General features: G+C 44.5%; 1 protein-coding gene across 6 annotated transcripts in view; it reads right to left on the bottom strand.

Annotated features, from left to right (window-relative positions):
* The window catches only part of NYAP2 (neuronal tyrosine-phosphorylated phosphoinositide-3-kinase adaptor 2), a 234,010-nt gene that overhangs the window by 25,016 nt on the left and 189,358 nt on the right, over nucleotides 1–19,636 (bottom strand). For all 6 annotated transcript variants that reach the window (XM_060242215.1, XM_060242217.1, XM_060242213.1 and 3 more), the window contains one exon: nucleotides 14,275–14,378. In XM_060242215.1, the coding sequence (XP_060098198.1) occupies nucleotides 14,275–14,378 (104 nt within the window). The remainder of the gene's footprint in view (nucleotides 1–14,274; nucleotides 14,379–19,636) is intronic.

Raw genomic sequence — 19,636 nt, 5'->3', positions numbered from 1 at the left:
TCCCACTGTCACCCCCCCCCCCCCCCGAACACCAAAAATACACAGCATCACAGCATCAGTCAGAGAGTTCCATCTATACTCTGTAGCTAATAGCCGTCGATGAACCTCTGCTCCATATGTTTATCCAATCCCCTCTTGAAGCTGTCTACACGTGTAGCTGCCACCGCTTCCTGCAGCAGTTAATTCCATGTGTTAATCACTCTTTGGGTGAAGAAGTACTTCCTTTTATCTGTTCTAATCCAACTGCTCAGCAATTTCATTGAGTGTCCATGAGTTCTTGTATTGTGAGAAAGCTAGAAAAGTGCTTCTTTTTCTGTGTTCTCTATCCCATGCATAATTTGTAAACCTCTATCATGTCATCCCTCAGTTGACATTTCTCCAAGCTAAAGAACCTCAAGCGCTTTAACCATTCTTCATAGGGGTGGGATTCATTTGATACGTCTTGCATGTCAGAACGTTTAAGCTGACTGAACTCGTCTTCTTCCCTTTCTTCCTCACAGTACAGCTGAAATGGTTGATGATGCATTTATGTATTTATTTCTGTCCCACTTTTCTCCACAATGGCTTCCAATTTTGTTTTGTTAAAAAAAAACCCAACAGAGACAATAAACAGGAGAAAGGTAGGTGGTTCTGAATGCAGAGGAGAGCTTCCTCTCTGTCTTTCAGGGGTTGTTTTGTAGAAAAATAGGTAGTGGAGTTCATTAGCAAAACTCATTGGCATATGCTGCCCCCCCGCCAAAGCCAAAAAACAACCTGATGCAAGAAAGGAGAGGCCTGGGCAAGTGAGGCCTGCTTAGACTAGCTAGAGATCCAGCCAGCCCAAGCTGGCCTTGCTCACCTGGGGCTCTCCTGGGCCGCCCAGTCAAAAGGCCAGCAAGTCACCTGCCACCCAAAATCACATAAGAAGTGGAGAAAGAGTGGTGTGGGCTTCTCCAGGGGTTAATGAGGGCTGCAGGGGTGTGACAAAGCCCATGGTGACTAGCTGGCTGCCTGCTCTCCTAATCCAGGGATTGTTATGCAGCTGCACCTTCTATTCAATGGACAAGGTAGGTGGGGAGGAAAAGGGGGAACACTCAGAAAGGTTCAGGAGCTGTGCTCCTGTGAGCTCCTGCTGAATCTGAGGCCTGCTGTCTCTGCTAGAAGATTTGCCTTCTAACTCTGAGCTAAAACCCTCAGGTTACAAGCTAAAAGACAAAAGCCCTTTAGCTCTTGCCCTTTGACCAACACCTCTGGGTACACCCAGGCCTTAAGACCTAGTAAGCAGAGGAGAGGCAAATCCAGGCAGATCTTACTCAGCTGCTGTTAGCTTGTAGGGTCTTCCCCACTTCCTCTCCTGCCAGAGTGAGATTCTTGGCAATAGTTCTTCTAACATCTTTGATTTAATCTAATTTACCACTCAGTGAAGCACCTGGCAGACTTCCTTTGTAATCCTGTCCTGTTTACACATATGTCAATTACAGTTTTGTTTTGTTTTTAAAGCTGGGAATAGGCTTTCTTTCACCTCTTCTCTGTACACACACACTACACTTGATCTTAGCCAAAAGGCCAAGAAGCTTCTTCTGTGTACAATATGAAGCAAAATCTACATCTAAAGATGTGTCTTCCAGCTCCACCTAGTGGTTTATTGTATGATAATACAGAGGAAAAAAAAGTTCAAATCCATCTCCAAAGTGTAAGCTGGAAAAAAATAGTCTCAATTTTTTTTCCCGTGCGTGAAATGTCACATTCATTGCATAACTTGGCATTTGGTATTGCCATGGTGAAAATTCCTGTATTTGGCTTGCAGCACTGACTACTTTAATCCAGCAGCCCTGAATCAATGGATAAACATTCTAAGCTGCATTTTTTTTCTACCAACATACTCATATTTAGACATCTGATTTCTCAGATTGCGTAGGATTGTTGTTACTCCCTACTAAAAAGCCTTACCCAGTTTTAGGCATCCAGTGATTGTGGGGGTGGGGGTGGAATTTAGATCACATTTGCTGCCCCTACCTCTGCATGTTCTGTTTGATTGTCCAGATTGCACAGAGTCCAAGGTATGGACTGTGCGAAGAAAGCTCTAAAGCAAAACACTTCAGTAAGCTAACTAATCAGTTCAAGTTCATGAAGGGCAGTGTTTTGGGTTAAATCTATGAGGATCCTTTGGAAGTTTAGAGATACAAAGGGAACAACATAGATGAAAACACAAGAAGAGCCCTGCTAAATCAGACTAGTTGTCCCTTTCACACAGTAGCCAACCAGTTGCCATAGAGAATCAACAAACAGGGCATAGATTTGAGTCCAGTAGCACCTTAGAGACCAATAAGTTTTGAGGGCTATAAGCTTTCAAAAGTCAATGCTCCCTTTGTCAGATACAATTTGGAACATGGCACTACTGGGCTCAAATCTGGCTGTATTACTGCTGACCACCATGGCTCCTCACTGAAAGGAACAGGGCACAGAGGCCAAGGCAGTCCCCTGATGTTGCCTCTTAAATATGGAATTCAGGGGTTTCTCCTCTGACTATGGAAGTTCCATTTATCCCAGTGGTTCCCAATTTTTTTGGCACCAGGGACCAGTTTTGTGGAAGACAATTCTTCCACGAACCGGTGGCAGGTATGCTGGGGTTTTTGCCACCCCAGGCTGTCCCCATCACCCTGTCCCTGCCCCCATGGTCTTTAAATGAGGGGTAGGTGAAGGTCACTGCCACGATACCCCTTCTGCCCCCCCCCACCTGGACCCGGGCAGATGAAAGAGGTGGTGCTTTGAAGCTAGGCTGTGCTGCCTCTTTAGTCCGCCCAGGTTCCAGGTGGGCAAAAGGGGCGGTGAGGCTGCTCAGCCTCTTTCAGGAAAGGGTTGGCAGGGCTGTTCTGCCTCACTCCACGGCCCGATTGCTAACAGGCCATGGACTGGGACCAGTCCATGGACCAGGGGTTGGGGACCCCTGCTTTAGCCAACATGACTGGTAGTTATCAATGGTCCTATTTTCCATGAATTTACCTAACCCCCTTTAAAAGCCATCTAATCTCACAATTTAATTACTTGATGACTTCCAAATGTAATTAGTTGAGGACTTCCAAATTTCTTCCTCCCCCACATGATGCTTTGTGGGTCCTCAGCCTTTGACTATCTAGTAATAAAGTAGCTAATCCCATTATGTTAACAAAAGGAGCACAAATTATGCATACTGGAGGGACTTTCTAGATGCAGGAGGTATGTCTATAGCAACATCAGTTATATAATCAATGAATTTATTCCAGAATCTCAGAATGCTAGTAAAAGTAGAGGGGGAAGGATGGACTACTCTAGCCTCTAGACTACTCTAGCTTGTTGAATCTTGGAGGGAGGGATACGGGTGGGTGGGGTGTGATTTCCAAACTGTCCCCTCCCACAGTTCCATGCAGTCCCTCAACATTTTTATTTCAGATTTCAGCCTACCCAAATATAGTGCTTAGGGTAGCATGTATTGTCACATGCAGTAGCTACAAAGCAGGCTAGACACAGGCTAAAATATGACTTCTACGGCCTCTGAAACACCAAAGAACAGACAAAGTAAATAGACCATGTTATGCTTCTGAAAAGAGGACAAACCTGAACTTTGTAAATCTCTGGAAGAAGAGTGTTCTACAGCTGTTCAGCAGTTATTTAGCCTCGACTTCAACCATGCCAAGGAAGTTAATTAAGACTTGTGTGATAAATCTACGGGAGGTCTGTTCTGATCATGACTCTTCCCTCCTCCTGTCCACTATTCCATGATCGATTTTAAATATAAATTATACAGCACCATTATTTCATGGCACCATATCTCTATTCCTCTGTCCCCACACTGCTATTAGAGGCATTTTCGCTTATCCCTTCCTATTAAGAAGGAACCCATTAACCCAACATCCAATTCCCAGGGAGCAATAATGTAATCCTGCCCTTGATTAGGCTGTACTCAAGTTTGAAATAGCTTAGAAACTCCAAAGTCTCCATCTCAAATTCAAATTTTCTCCTGTACACTGAATAAAAATAAATAAATTGTGTGCTGTCAAGTCACAATTGACTCATGGTAACCCAAGGACCATGTGGTTTACAAGGCAAGAGAGGAGCAAAGGTGGTTTGACATTTCCTTCCTCTGCATAACAACCAGTCTTCCATGGTGGTTTCCCATGCAAGTACAAACTGTGGCCAACCCTACTTAGCTTCCAATTTCTGCAAAACTGGGAGTGATTCCTCACTGGCATTTGTTCTGCCCCCATGATTCTTCTTGCATTGGCACAAGCCATCGATTCCTCACCTCTTGCTTCGGGGCTACTTCCAATTCCCGTCATGGCAACGGGAACTCCAAAACCCCAGCATCCTGTTGTTGCGATGGTAATAGAGAGAAGCCGCGATGTAAGAGGTGCCTGTGGAGCAACTAGTGGGGAATCCATCACTTGAACCGGTGCAGGAGAAGAGCGGGGGTGGAGCAAATGCCGGTAAGGAATCACTCTGGGCTAGCTAGGGTTATTCAGGTTGCTTACACACTACATAATAGTGCTGATCCCTAGTGGCATTATAGTGCCAAGCTCTGTATAGAAGGAATAGGTAACAGACCAAGAAGTTGCCATGAACAACCAGAATAAAAACACAAACTCTATTTGCCACACAGGCACTATGCTTTTATTCTACAATATGCTCCCAAAGTAACAATAAACTCGTAAAAAATGGGAGTGTAAGGGAGGGTGAAATTTTGCAGATTATTACCAAAATCATCTGTATATGAAGAAGTGTGCTCGTACATAAAAGCTTATACCTTGAATAATTTTACTTACTTACTTACTAATAAAACTTCATTGGTCTTAAAGGTGCCACTGGACTCAAATTTCATTCTCTATTAATCCAGATTATTTACATTGGTTTGCTACCAAGATTAGCATAAAGGTTTGCTCTAGTAAAATTTCTGCACAAGTTTTAAAGGAAAGTAACCAGAATTCCAATAAGATCAGCAACATTTTACACCTCTCCAGTTGTTACGTTATTTTATACCTCTCTAGTTTATTCCTACGATCATTCCTGCTCTAGAATAACATCCTTAGAATAGCAAGGGCAGGTGTTAGAGTTTGAAGGCAAAAAGAACCTTCCTTTTAGGGACTTTCTATATCACCAGAGGAAAGAAATATAGGCATTTCCAACACTTTATAAAATAATTTAGAAAAGACTATAACTTTTCCATCCCAAGAGAATGTTATGTATGTTTGCATCCAGCAAACAAACTGAATTGTAACTCATTCATGAAAATCAAACTCAGCTGACCCTGCATTTTCAATCCTTGCCATAAGATGGAGGCATTGTTCCCTATTAAAAACCTTTCACAGTTAGCAGATGGCAATCATTTCTGGGAATGTTGGAAGCTGAAGGCTTTCTCACCCTGGCAAGGTTAACCCTTCATTAAACATCATTTCAAAGAGCTGCATAAGTTATACAGCTTAATGTTATACATAATTTCTTGCATACTGTGTATATGGCACATTTGAAAACAAAGTGTTAGTACTGGGGATCTTCAGTGCTTCACTTTCTGTGTATCTACTCTTTACAGAGAAAATACTTGATAGTTTACATGTGCACAGTAAGAACCAATAAGAATAGTGGGCAGAGCCCAGAGACAGGAATGGTGATGGTGGTCACAGGAAGAAGAGAAAAAATTGCTGAGCAAATCAAACTGTACTGTATGCTTTTGATGGGAACAAGAGGGATGGGAACAGACAGGTGGTGAGGCATAGAGAAAGTTTGCCAGGGCAACAAAGCAGCATTGAAGCCAAAAAGGAGGTATGTTTCGGAATGGCAAGTCTCTAGTACATTTTATATATGTATATATTCATGGTGGCTGAAGGTGCAATTGGATACCAGCTCCACCTGATCTATTCATCACATTCTACACAAGATGTAGACATATGGCCTTAATACCAGGGTCTGAGATTCAACACCCTTTCCCCCCAATACCCAATCTGATGAAGAGTTCCAGGGAACCTGAAAGCCTAAATATTATTTTATGCTATTTTGGCTGATTCTAATGAAAGGTATTGCATATCTCTCATCAACCAAGGGCATCTTCCCCCTCAAGGTATGTGTTTTCCTTCCAGGCATTATTTAAGGGTTTCCTCCCCTTAAATTGAACTGGATTTGCCTCTAGAGTCTTTATGCATCTTGAATATAACTTCTAGATCATTAGTTCTGCATGCAAGGAACTATTAAAATTAAAGTCACTTATGACGGATAGGAAAGGACAGAGGGAAATTGCAGTGGCAGGATGGGAAGGATTGCAAGGGGGGAGCGCATGGCAAAATGAGCCAAAAGTTCAGGACGACACAGCTAGGCTCAGTTTGGAATGGGCTCAAGAGCCAGAAGGTAAAAATCTGTATTTTGAGCCCCTCTTTCCCAATTTTGACATCACTGTTAATAAATAGCAGGATGTGTAATCTACCAAGCGTTCACTAACTGTTTTATAAATTATGATAGGATATTAATATGGTGGAAATTCTTCAGGCATCCCTTGTTTGGAGCTTCCTGGGTTTACACATGCATGGGCATTACTAGACCTCAATTAATTTGACTATTTAAGTTTTATTGTATCATTTATTGACATCCCAGCAAATCCAAGGCTTGCAGCTAGTAGCAAAGCTGCTTGGCTGCATTAGCCTAGTTTGCCTCCCTGGGAGGGTGGAGACAGAGGGTGCCCGTTTCGGCATGCAATGTGGAGGGCGGGGTCTGGCTGTTGTAATGGCCAGATCCTCTCTCTGACGTGCAGTCTGTCTTTCGGACGATCGGGAACTGGTCGTGCGGCTTGCGCGTTGGCGAGGCCCTGGGTTGCGTCGGAGTGCAGCACAGGAAAAGACTTTGCGGCGGCAGCATCATTGAAGGCTTTGCAGGAATCCCGAGGAGTTGTTGTCTCTAAGTTGCCTGGGGCTGGGGTGGTTTGCTTGGGGCTGCAGCTGCTGGATCCTGGGGTGGTCGGCCTTTTTCTTCCTCATTGGGAAGAGAGTTATAGGAGGCTTGAGTCCCAGGTTTGGGTTGCGGAGCCTGGTTTGCTGGGAACTGCCTTCTTTGGAAAGGGGGAGTTGCCTTTTGGGTACTTATTGGGAGGAGTGGCTGCCTTGGTAGGGGCTCTGAGGGACATAGCCCACTATAGCCCATCATTGCCTATTTTGGTTGGTTCCTAAAATTAAGCAGGGTTGACGGTGGGTAGAATTGGGATAGGAGACCTCCAAGGAAATCCAGAGTCGTCACCAGTATCCCCTCAAAGCTGGGTTAGTGTGAGATAACTCACAGTGTTGCAATGGGGGGCGGCCATTTTATGTCCCTTTCCTTGCAAGGGAGGGTATTGAGTGCAAAGGCAATTGAGCGGCCATTTTAGGTTCCCTTTCTTGCTGTAAGGGAGGCAGCCATTTCAGAGGGCTTCTGTTTGAGGCCATTTTGTGGTTCTGTTCCTTCTGTAGAAATGGCAGGAGGTAAGGGGTCGGGTAAGCCTAAGGGTAAGAAACCAGCGCCCAGGGCACCCAAGGTGCCTGCTAAGAGGCCACCACCCCCGTCATCATCGTCTGATGAGGAGGGTGATGTAGTGGTGGATGCTAATATTATTGGTAGGTTGCGGGCTTTGGAGGAGGCGTCAGGTATCACCTCTTCAGGAGGGGTGGAAGGAGTTAGGACCTCTAAGAAGGGTATGCAGGCTAATATTCTTACCAGGCTGTCTATTCTTGAGGGCAGGTATGGTGGAGTCATGCCTGGCAAGGATGTTGGCCCCAGCGGTCCTGACATGGATGTGGTGGCAGCAGCTGGAACATCAGGAAGCAGTTTGCCACTGGTGCCTTCTGGATTTGGAGGTAGGTCGGGTGATGCTTGGCTGGCTGGTGCAGGACCTGCTTTAGGGGCCGGGCAGGGTACTTCTGCTGCGAGTCCTGGGGTGCCTGCTTCCTTGGGAGTCGTTCAGTCCTGAATTGGGTTTGGCCTTGCGGGCAAGGTGCTCCTTGTGCTTATTTGGGTGCTGGGCAGTTTGGCATGGCAAGTTCCCTTGTGGGCGCACCTTCTCCTTATGGGATGGTTCCATTTACATCTTTGCCCTTTGGGGAGATTGCTTTGCAGTTAGGGGACCACTTGCTTCCCACAACCAGGGAGAAAATCCTGAAAGGGGAGTATGTGGACATTTTTTCTCTGCTCTTTCAAGAGTTGGAGAAAAAAGATAAGGAAGAGTTGGATGAGAAGGAGAAATTAAAAAAGCGGAAGGTAGATAGAACCTGGGTGAATTGGTTGCCGGGATTTTGTATTTATGCTGGGGTTATTGCCCGGGTGCAGCCTTGGCAGGCGGCTGCCCTTTTTCAATATTTAGATATAATTTATAAGGGCTACATGGCATTTAGTGGCCCTGCCTGGTTGCAGTACGATCAGGAGTTTCGGATGAGGGCTGCCCTGTATCTGTCTCTTCAGTGGGATCGTATCCATCAGCAGCTGTGGCTGCAGGTTATGTCCCCGGCTAGGCCTAATTTGGGTGATTGCTCTGATAGCAGTCACCTGGTGAGTAGGTCATCCACATCCTCTTCAGCTTTATCAGGGTCTCCCCGCGGTTCAGTGGGGCAGGTGGTTCAACCCCGCTTGCTCTGCTGGGAATTTAGCTCTTTGAGAGTGTGTAACAGGAAGGCTTGCCAGTTCAAGCATGAATGCCCCATGTGCGGGGGGTCACACTCATTTGATAGCTGCCCCAGAGCGAGGGGAAGAAAAAATGCAAAGAAGCCTGGTTGGGGTGGGGGATCCTATCCAGCTAAGAAAGGGGCCCAGCCCAATAAGGGTGGGGCCCCTTGAGCGTTGGTTGTCGAGATATCCTCGAAGGGCTGACAGTTTGTATTTGTTAGAGGGTTTTAAAGTTGGTTTTAGGATCCCTTTTCAGGGACCTCGGGTTCCTTTTATGTCTGGGAACCTTAAGTCAGTTAAGGGTTTGGAACAGGTTGTTAGGGACAAGATCGCCAAGGAGTTGGTGGAGGGTAGGATCTCGGGTCCTTTTTTCACATCCTCCAATGGGTACTCTTAGGGTTTCGCCGTTAGGTGTGGTGCCGAAAAAGGTGCCTGGTGAATTTCACTTTATTCACCATCTCTCTTTTCCCAGAGGAAAGTCTGTGAATGATGGGATTCCTGAGCATTTATGTTCAGTTAGGTATACTAGCTTCGACCAGGCTATAGCCATGGTGCGACGCTGCAGGGTGGGCGCAGAGTTGGCAAAATGCGATATTAAATCTGCATTTCGCCTTCTACCAGTGCATCCCAATGCTTTTGAGCTTTTGGGGTTTTCTTTTACATGGATAGAGCATTGCCAATGTATCATGTTCCGCTTTCAAGTGCTTCAGCACATTTTTGGAATGGCCTGTGAGGGAGAAGTAGGTTTGCAGGATGTTGTTCATTATTTGAATGACTACCTTTTTGTGGGTCCCGAGGGGACTGGGCATTGTGGGCAGCTCCTGTCAGGCTTTACTGAGCTGGTGGTAGAGCTTGGGGTTCCTTTGGCCCCTGAGAAAACAGAAGGTCCAGTCCAAAAACTGACCTTTTTGGGGATTGAGAGTTATACTGTTGCATAGCTGTCTAGGGTACCTCTTCAGAAGACAGTTGAATTGAAGGCTAGGATTTTTGCCTTTCTTCTTAAAAAGAAGGTTACCTTTCTGGAGTTGCAACAGCTGGTGGGGCACCTCAACTTTGCGTGCAAAGTGGTTGCTCCAGGGAGGGCTTTTCTCAGATGGCTTTGTGATGCTATGGCAGGGTTACGTTTGCCTCAGCATAGAACACGGGTTACCTGCAGCATGAGGGATGATTTGAGGGCTTGGCAGGAATTTTTGGAGTCCTTCAATGGAGTCTCCTTTTGGAGAAAGGACATGAGGCTCGAAGCTGAGCTTCAAGTCATGTCTGATGCTGCTGGGTCTTTGGGTTTTGGAGTCTATTTCCGCGGACACTGGTGTGCGGATAGTTGGCCTGACTCCTGGGTAAAGGTAGGTTTGAACTGAGATCTTACGTTTCTCGAGTTCTTTCCTATTTTAGTCGCGACTTGGCTGTGGGGGAAGTATATGCCAATCACACCGTTCATTTTTGGTGTGATAATATGGCGGTAGTCCATGTCATTAATTCCCTTTCATCCAAATCCCGGCGGGTGATGAGGTTGGTGAGGCCTTCACTCTGCGTTGTTTGCGGTTTAATATTTTGTTTTTAGCCAAACATGTTCCTGGGGTGAGTAACGGGGTAGCTGACGCTCTCTCTCCTAAACAGACGGAGAGGTTTCATCAGCTGGCCCCAGATGCCGACAGAGAGGCAGTGCCAATGCCCCAGGAGCTATGGCTGATTGGAGAGCCGAGGTCTGCAGTGCGATAGGCCTAGCCATTGCGCCTAGCACCAGGAAGTCTTACGAACGAGCTGTGTGGCAGTTTGAAGACTTTAGGGCTGAGGTAGGGTATTGGATTGTTTGGCCCCTCCTGGTAGAGCAGTTGCTCCACTACTGCGTTTCGCTTCGAGGTAAGGGATTGGCCATGCAATCCATTAGGGGGTGCCTGCCAGCATTGACTTTTGCCAGTAAGGCGCTGGGTTATAGGGAGGAGACAGCTGACTTTCAGCTTCGAAAGATGCTGGAAGGGTGAACCAGAGAGGCTGGACCCAGAGTGGACACACGGAATCCTATGTCGATTCTGCAGGGTTTGAGAGGGGTTTGGGACGTAGTGTGCGTTTCTTCTTTTGAAGCATGTTTGTTTCATGCTGTGTCCTTAATGGCATTTTTGGGGGCCCTGAGAGTCAGCGAACTGGTGGCACAGTCCAAAAAGGGTTTAAATCTATCATCGAGACTGAAATCGTCGGAAAAATTTATATGTCAGGCTCTATTATTGAGGGATCTGAGGCTATCTGAGGGTAAGGCAGTAATTACTGTCCGTTGCTCAAAGACAGATCAGTTGCAAAAAGGTGTTGTACTTGAGTGGGATAGTTGTTCAGAGCTTGAGCTGTGTCCAGTTACTGTGTTGGCTGCTTATTTGGCAGTCCGGGGGCCTGTTGATGGGTTTTTGTTTTGCCATCATGATGGTAGCCTGTTGACGAAACATCAGTTTTGGACAGTGATGTCAAGGGCTTTCAGTGAACTCGGTTTGACAGGAATGTGGTTTGGTACCCACTCCTTTAGGATTGGGGCAGCCTCGACAGCTGCCGCTATGGGGTATCCTTCCTCTTCTATTCAGCGCTTGGGCCGTTGGCATTCATCGGCTTACAAGTCTTATGTTCGACCGTTTCTTACGCCTTAGGTAGCTTGTTTATTTGTTGCTACTGGTTATAGGCCTGTTTAACTGTTTTTTCTCTTTAGATGCTGTTGTTCCTGGCCAGAGGAGCCGAGTTCTCGTCTGTGGCTAAAGCTACGGGTTTTGGGCTGCTCACCAGGCGCGGAGAACTTCTGTTGGCTCTCAGCTGGGACTCAGCCAACATGTTTGTATTGAATGGCAGGGGCGCTGGGGCCTTCAGTGGCCAGGCCTGCTGCCTTTGTTATTTCATGGTACCATGGGCCCTCCTCCGCAGGTTTTAATTGTTCACCTGGGAGGAAATGATCTGGGGCTTTTAAAGGGCAAGGCCTTAGTTTGGCAGTCCCATGACAACTTTCAGCACATTAGGGAGCGATGGCCTGGGACCATCATAATGTGGTCAGCCATGCTGCCCCACCGGGTTTGACATTGTGCTTGGGACCCTGCAGCTATTGAGAGGGCCCGGTCTAAGGCTAATAAGGAGATTAAAAAGGTGTTAGAAGGGGGGTTGGGCCCCATCTGGACATTTTTTCGAAATTTCCTGACCTCTACAGAGGGGATGGGGTGCATCTCTCTGAAAAGGGTAACATGCTTTTCCTGAGAGATTTGCGGCAAGGGTTGTGGGTGGCTTTGGGCCTCCCGGTGGGCGCTAAGCCCTAAGTAGAGATTTGGCCTTAGTAGTGGCAGGTTTTGGGGGTTTAGGGCACTATGCGGCTAGGAGAGGACTGTGAAGCATCCCCCTTTTGGGGAATTAGGGGTCTGGCATGATCAACCTTGCGGTTTGGAGACCCGGGTTTGGAGAATGCAGACCATCCTGGAGGCTCGGCTAGAGGGTGCCTTTCCGTCGAGACGTGCGTCTGGGTTTGGGCCCTCTGGTGTGTGCCTCCCTGCTGGGCCTGCTATCATGACCTCAATTTGGTTTCTAGTAGTTCCAAGTATTTTGCAAGTACGCATCAATAATTATATAACAAAAGAGGAAGGGTGACAATCAGATATTGTCTTTATATTTTTGATATGAGGAAAGACATTAATAACACTTAAGTGAAAATCCCTGTTCTGCCATTTTTTGTTCTTAAACATATTATATGTTTTAGATCACTGTGTAGGCTTTATTTTTTTCATTCTTGCACTTGTGTAAAACATTACTGGATATGATTTCAACATTTACCTAAGAAAGCTAAATATTATTTTTCCCCCTTTCTCCAAGATATGTACATATACATAGAAGTAATCAGCTGACTTTTTCTCCATAGCTTAAGAAGATTTATATGCAGTTTTTAACAATTAAATAAACCTTATACATATACATAGAAGTAATCAGCTGACTTTTTCTCCACAGCCTAAGAAGATTTATATGCAGTTTTTAACAATTAAATAATAATAAACCTTATTTATTCTGGGTAATTTCTAAAAGGTTCTACCAACTTAACTATTTAGCTAGCTTGCTATTTGCCTATCTACCTATCTGTCCTATATTTCAACATTGTCCCTCACTTTCCAATGTTCTAACACAGTCTTGTGTGACTAAAGCTGGATCTACATTTATGTGACTGAGGTAGTCAAATGCTGAGGTGTGAGAATGGACTAAATGGGTGGTTGTACACAGCAGAAAGAGGTAGAGGTGGAGGCTGAAGTGGTAGAATGAACAGTGCCAGAGTGTGGACAGGGACTACATTTTTGAATGTTCCGTTAAATAAATATATTACAGGTAGAAAATCAGCAGATCAACAAGAAAGGGATACAATCTTTATTACTAGTGAACTAGAGGTGGGGGGGGGGTTGTTTGTTTTAGCTTGCAAGGAGCTCTAACATGGTGGAGCACTCAAAAGTGCTTTTCCCTACCTGTAACCTGAATTGATGCCATTATGGTCTAGAGTCTATAACTCCATTCTGTTTTATGTGTAGATCAGGTGGAATATGGGTAGGGAATAGCACTTCTAATTCTCTTCCACATTAAAAAGAACACCTCCCTGGGATACCGAAAAATAGCACAGCAGTTCTAAACCTTGCCTTTTGCTAGTTCTTGCTTTCTATTCACATGGAACAAAGAAACATTCCAAAATGATATTCCTCAGCTGAATTGTTATAGAGTGTTCTACCACCTCAGAACTTCATCCTCTCATTCTATGGGAGGTGAAACCAGAATGAAGAAAGGAACCCAGGATGAGAGTCTACCAATATACTGTGACTTGAGATGTGGTATGGGGAGAGGTGATGCAGCCTCCACCACTATGAACCACATAAATCAAGTGCAATTTTTATCTGTACAAAGAACGCATTGTATGTACTGCTGAATTCCACAGCATATGGGCCTTCCCTTCAGATATACCCTGATCATCATAATTTTTTTGCTAGTTTATAATAAACATACTTGTAGAAGACTACTTATTAGTTCCATTACTGTTATGTGTAAGTTCAGAATGAAGAAAATTGAGCTGCCCTCTGAAAACAGAATCTTTTGCTGTATCACTAAAATGAAATTCATGTATAATACATTCATGCATCAGGCTCAAAAATAAATGCAAAACTGGCACATATATTACATTACAACAAGACAAATTTCAAATGGTATATACAAGTAATTGAGAAATATAACTGAAAATGTTTTAATCAAGATGTTTTAAAGAAATCTACATTATAAACAACATAGATTAAATTTATCAAATGCTGATAAATTTTTTAAAAGTTGGTAGAAAAATACACGGAACAGGACCAAATTAAACACACACACATTCAACTAGTACAAAGATTACAAGATCAACACATTTATCTTATAGAATGAAGAGGAGACAAACAGGAATTTAAGAACAGTTAGCAAAGAAAATCCTGCCATGGTGCTGGAGGGCAGAATTTCTTTGCTGATGGAAAGAGAGAGAGAGAGAGACACACACATACAGGCATCCAAACAGAAATCATAACAGAACATAGAATAACCATTTACAGTAACAGAGGACAGACACACAGAGAAGTGAGGAAATTTGGCATGTTGCATCACAGGAAGTCATTCACGATTGGCTAACGATGGTACCTGGCTCGGTTGCAGATCACTGGCTTGCCTGAGAGGAGTAACGGAGGGAGGAGGCACACCTGATGTGGATGCTGATCGTCCCAATCGACAACTTGCTTTAGGTTCTGGGAAGAGGAAGAAAAGAAATGGAATCAACAAGCAGGGTCCAGGAGTTCTTTGTCTGCCTGATAGACCTAAACTTAGACTGTCCTAGAAGCATGGCACTAGGGGGAAATGTGTATTGTTCATTTTTATTTTTCCTGCCAGTTTTCTGATGGCACTGAAGGACACTGTTCAACAGTTCTCAGCTAGTTCTTGTTTTCAACAGCTTGCTCCACAAAGCCCTTGATTCTCCATTAAGAATGAATGGAAGTTCCTTATTTCTATTTATATATCTTTCAACAGTTTTGGTTTTCTCTTTTTCACTGTTGGTTTTTTAAACTCATTTGTTAGCCTATTGTGTAATTAAATAGGAGAGAGTTTGGGGGCAAGGACAGTCTAATCTTCTCAGAGTCGCTGTAGGATTAATCCAAACTCTGTTAAACTCCTTGGTTTAGCTGGAACTGATGCTGCACATTGCTGTGACTCTGAGAAGCCCATGTCATTTCCCCCTTGCAAGCCCGTTGAGTGGCAGCAGGGAATGGGTGGCCCGGCTGGCAGGACTCCACCTACAGCAGAAGACAGCCCTCTGAGTGCAGATTTATTGACACAAAAATGACTCTGAAAAATGCATACATTCTGTGGAAAACTACCAGAGAGGGGAAACATAAAATGGTGCAACAGTAATCACAAATTTGGTTCATTCAAGGGCAGCAGGGAAATTAAAATGGCATGTTTGGATTGAAATAGTAGGGATCCAAAATCTGCGGACTTAACTATCTGCATACAAGAGTGAGAGAAAGAATGAACCCTGTTCTTCTGGATCCCTCGCAAGAATGAAACTATGAAGGCTAAGCCTAAGAATCAAGCAGAAATGTTGCACTACTTTTTTACTTGGGTTATAATTTTAAAAGATATTCAGCACTTGGATATCAGTAATTTAGAAAACTACATTCCCCATACATACATTCCCCATTCATCCTGCGACGCTCTTAAAATCTACTAAAATAAATTCAATAAGACAAGACTAGGTATTTCAACATAAATTCACTCAGATTACATTAGAAGCAAAAACCTGGCATATAAATTTTTCTGACGATTTCAGTCTCAATGATAGATTTAAACCCTTTTTGGTCTACAGTATTTTGTAAATGCTAGTCTTAATTCCAACACATCTTTCCTCCTGATTACTATTTCATCCACGCGCATACACATTTGGGGAGTTATGGCTTCTTGTTTTATTATACAGCTGCACAAAAATTGCTCTTCCTTCACTGACACTGATGTGAAAAACTACAAGGCATTGTCTACCATATCTTCAGAGTTGTTTTTCTTTGTTTTGCGAAAAGGAGGGAAATGTCAGCATTTTCAATTGGGTGTACACACCATGACGAAAGATTATCACATCTCTTTACCAATGAAACCTCTTTTATCTGGCATCAAAGAGAGAGAAATCCATCATACTCAGGAATGGTGTTTATTCCTCTTTATCTCACCTGCAGTCTATTTTCCCCCAGTATGATATGCCTCCTGAAACTTTCAAAAGAGAACCGTAGTTCTAGAAATTTCCTAGTAATGTTTTGGCATCTAGCCATTTCTGTTCCCTCTAAGGTTTATTTATAGAGTGGGTTTTATGGGGGAGGGGACTATTTCCTTCTCTTGGAAGAAACATTCATTTTCATCCATGATCCAAAAGCTATATGATGAATTCTTCCCACTTTCTGTAACACTGGGTTCAAATATAGGGGTGATGACTGGGTAAGTGTCAAAGCCCATAGTATAGAGGATGAACAGTAGGCTCACTGTGCCTGACCTTACAGTTCCAGCAAGAAGCAGAATACCCCAAAACATTCTGAGGCTCTGTGGCATGGCCTGATAATGGAAGCACAAATACACACAAATGCAGCATGGAAGGGCTATGGCTCAGTAGAAAAGCATTTGCTTTGCATGCAGAAAATCTCAGCTTTAATCCCTAGCATATCCATTAAAGGATTACAGGTGGTATGAAAGATCTTTCTCTCCTGGGACTGTTACCTGTCAGAGGAAACACTTCTGAACCAAAGATATGTTTCAATATGAGGCCGGTTCATATATACCCTAAGAGCTGTGCACATATCCCCAACATAGGATCTCACTATTACTCTTCATGGATTACCAAAGGCCTCCCTATACCATCTTCCCCTCCACACAGAAGCCAGAAGGGGAGAGGGGAAATCTCTAGTTATTTTGTATTATCTGTTCTGGAAGCCATGCTGTCTTCTTCATAAAAATCCTGTTTTTGCAGCAGAACTGATAAAAATAAAACAACAACAAAACAAATGTGGCATTCTAAGGACAAATCACAGTGGATGCATTTACTTAGAAATGAATCCTTCACACCCGTCATTTCCTTGCCTTGTTAAGAAGCATAAACAATATTGAAAATTCGGGGGGGGGGGGGTGGATACCAGGCCATGGCATATAGTTTAAAGGGACAAGGGCTTGGAGTGCAGGGTTGCAGTGAAAGAAGGGCAACATGGGACTGACCGAGCATGATAAAAACCCACAGAAGCTCCATCAAGTGGTTGCAGTGAAACAGATCCAGTGTTCTCACTGCTCCAATGTAGTTTAGAGGTTAGCAAGTCAAACTAGGATCTGGGAGACTTTGGTTCAACTCCCCATGCTACCATGGAGCTCACTGGGTGACCTTTGTTTAGTCATATACTTCCTCAGCCTAATCTATTTCACAATGTTGTTATGAGGATAAAATGGGGAAGCAAGAATTACATACACCATACCAAACTGCTTGGAGGGAGGGCAGGATAAACATGTACAACATTTTACAAGACTACAGTTCAGCAAATATTATTTTTATGATGAAGTAACTATCTGCCCAAATGGCTGCCCAATAAGAAGTCAAGAACGCTTAACCATGAATTTACTGTAACCTTTTTTAACTCCCACATTTGGGTTTAACACATATCAACTCCGTTCAGTGTGAGGACAAGCCAAGTTGATTCTAATCATAAAACTCTGGAGTCCTGCCTAGCCTAGCTCTGAGAAAAGATAAAGTACTGTAAACACTTGAAGTACTATAGTAATTGAGATGAATGTCATAAATAAATAAAAGCATGTTCCTGTCAAAACTATTTGGTGCATCTTTCTTTTCATGAAAGTTAGTTTGTCTGAGACATATTGCTAAGCTTTTGGATAAAAACCATCTAAACTGATACTGTGATGAAACATTAAGTATGCATATCACAGATACAGCACTTCAAGAAAAAAATAAATCACTTTTTGGAATCCACCTACCAATCTCAGTCCAGAATATTGGCTGGATCCAGCCAGTTCATGTCCAATTCCCCTCTGTATTACAGCCCCCATCCCATGTGGCTTTTGTCTATGCAGATCCCAGGATCCTTGGCAGAGTCTTTTTTGGATGGTCAAAGGAACCCCTCCTCCCCTTGTTACCAGCTGCCTGGACTATAAAAGGTTATAATTGCACCTCTCTTCCTCAGTCTCCAACCATAGCAAACATTACAGTCATGAATGGAATTAATATTGAGACTGGTCATAGGAAGACATGCAGTCTTTTATCTCATTAGTTTAAATACTGCTTTCACCAAACAAGGACATTAGAGCAAAGTCAGAATTATGGTGTGAGATGTAGCAAAAAATCTGAGAGGCTAGGTAAAATACAGTGAGACTCAATAGCTTACCTCTCCTAATGGTTACCTCTTACCCTCATACTGGAACCCAAAATGAGCATGAGTTTCTTCAAAACAAAATAGTTATCAGAGGTGTACGACCATCAATTTCCAACGGTTTTTCCAGTTGCAATAGCAGCATCTGCTGCTTTGCCAGCTGAGAAAATCAACAGCAATTATGCTTTCTTATCTATTAAACAGAATTCTGAGACCCTCAACACTCGGACCGTTTTCGTACACAGCTTACCACGGGGTCACATTCCTGTTCTCTCCACAGCGTCTGTCGGATTTCCCATTATCTGTGCCAGAGTTACAGGAAGTGCTGCGGCTTTTGCGTAGCAAATGTAAACTGGGTTTTAGTGGTTTATGTTTGCTGCGCAAAAGCCGCGACACTTCCTGTAACTACGGCGCAGATAATGGGAAATTCGACAGACGCTGTGGAGAGAACAGGAACGTGACCCCGTGGTAAGCTGTGTGCGAAAACGGTCTCGATCTGTTGAGCCTCATCGCCTCCGTGGACAGCAGTCAGTTCTGTTGTCAGTAAGTGGGAAGGAATGTAATGCAGAGGGAAACTTTTCCATACATATTACACCCCATGATCCCAAATATTGAGAAAAGGGATGTTTAACTCCCATCTAAGAATCCAGGTGCCTTATGCCAATGATGGTGAAAGGTGGGCAAGGGGTTGAAATGGGTTTGCTGTAGGTAACAGATGGCATTAGAGAGTGATTTGATTTTCCATTCTTATCTTTCCATGCAATCAAGATGGCGATGAGAACGGAGCCCGGGTGCTAGGGCTCCGGCAATTTCAGTAATAACAACTACTGGAAACCACTGATAAACATAAACAGCGAATACACCAACAGCGAGAGTACTTGGAGTGACTAGTAAGGAAGAAACATCAACCTATGCAAACGATACTGAGACCACGGCGGCTCCTCTGTTGCGCAAGGGACAAGCTGGGGCGTTGCCGCCAATCGGGCCGGCGTGGAGACACGGCCGCAGGCTAGAGTTTGCGGAACGGCCGGAGAGAGCGGGGGACCACTGGCTGGAGTGCGCGGAGTGGCTGTGGAGAGCGGGGAGCGCCGTGCATGGCGGCAAGAAGTGAACGGCGATGGAAATGAGGACAAGGCACAGCTCCTGGCGCACTACAGACAGAGCTACAGACGGAGCCGACGGAGGTGGCGGGGACGACATGACTGCGGCCGCTGCCAGAGTGGAACTGAGGCCGACAACCAGGCGTCTCGCGACCAGGAGGCCCTGTACGGGGCGATTGGGATGTGGAGACTGGTGAGCCGGGTACAGGGGACCATACTGCATCCCAAGGCAGCAACAAGGGAACTAGAACCCCCCTTCGTCCAGGACTCGCAAGGGCTCAACTCGGACTGCTCGGGAGGACACAGAGGAAGTTTCAACTTCCCCTGGGTTGCCTGAGCCGTTGGAGTGAATTGGGCCCTTGGACAACAGACTGCATTTGCAGAAACTCCGGCCATAAACTTGTGAGCACTAGCACTTTAAGAACAGTAGGATCACTACCCAAACTGGCAGCTTGGATACCCATTCCTTATTGAGATAAAGGATTTATATTGCCGGAAACT

The sequence above is a fragment of the Heteronotia binoei genome, chromosome 6 (assembly GCF_032191835.1).
Source record: "Heteronotia binoei isolate CCM8104 ecotype False Entrance Well chromosome 6, APGP_CSIRO_Hbin_v1, whole genome shotgun sequence".
Lineage (NCBI taxonomy): Eukaryota > Metazoa > Chordata > Lepidosauria > Squamata > Gekkonidae > Heteronotia > Heteronotia binoei.
This window is presented reverse-complemented; position numbering and strand designations above follow the sequence as displayed.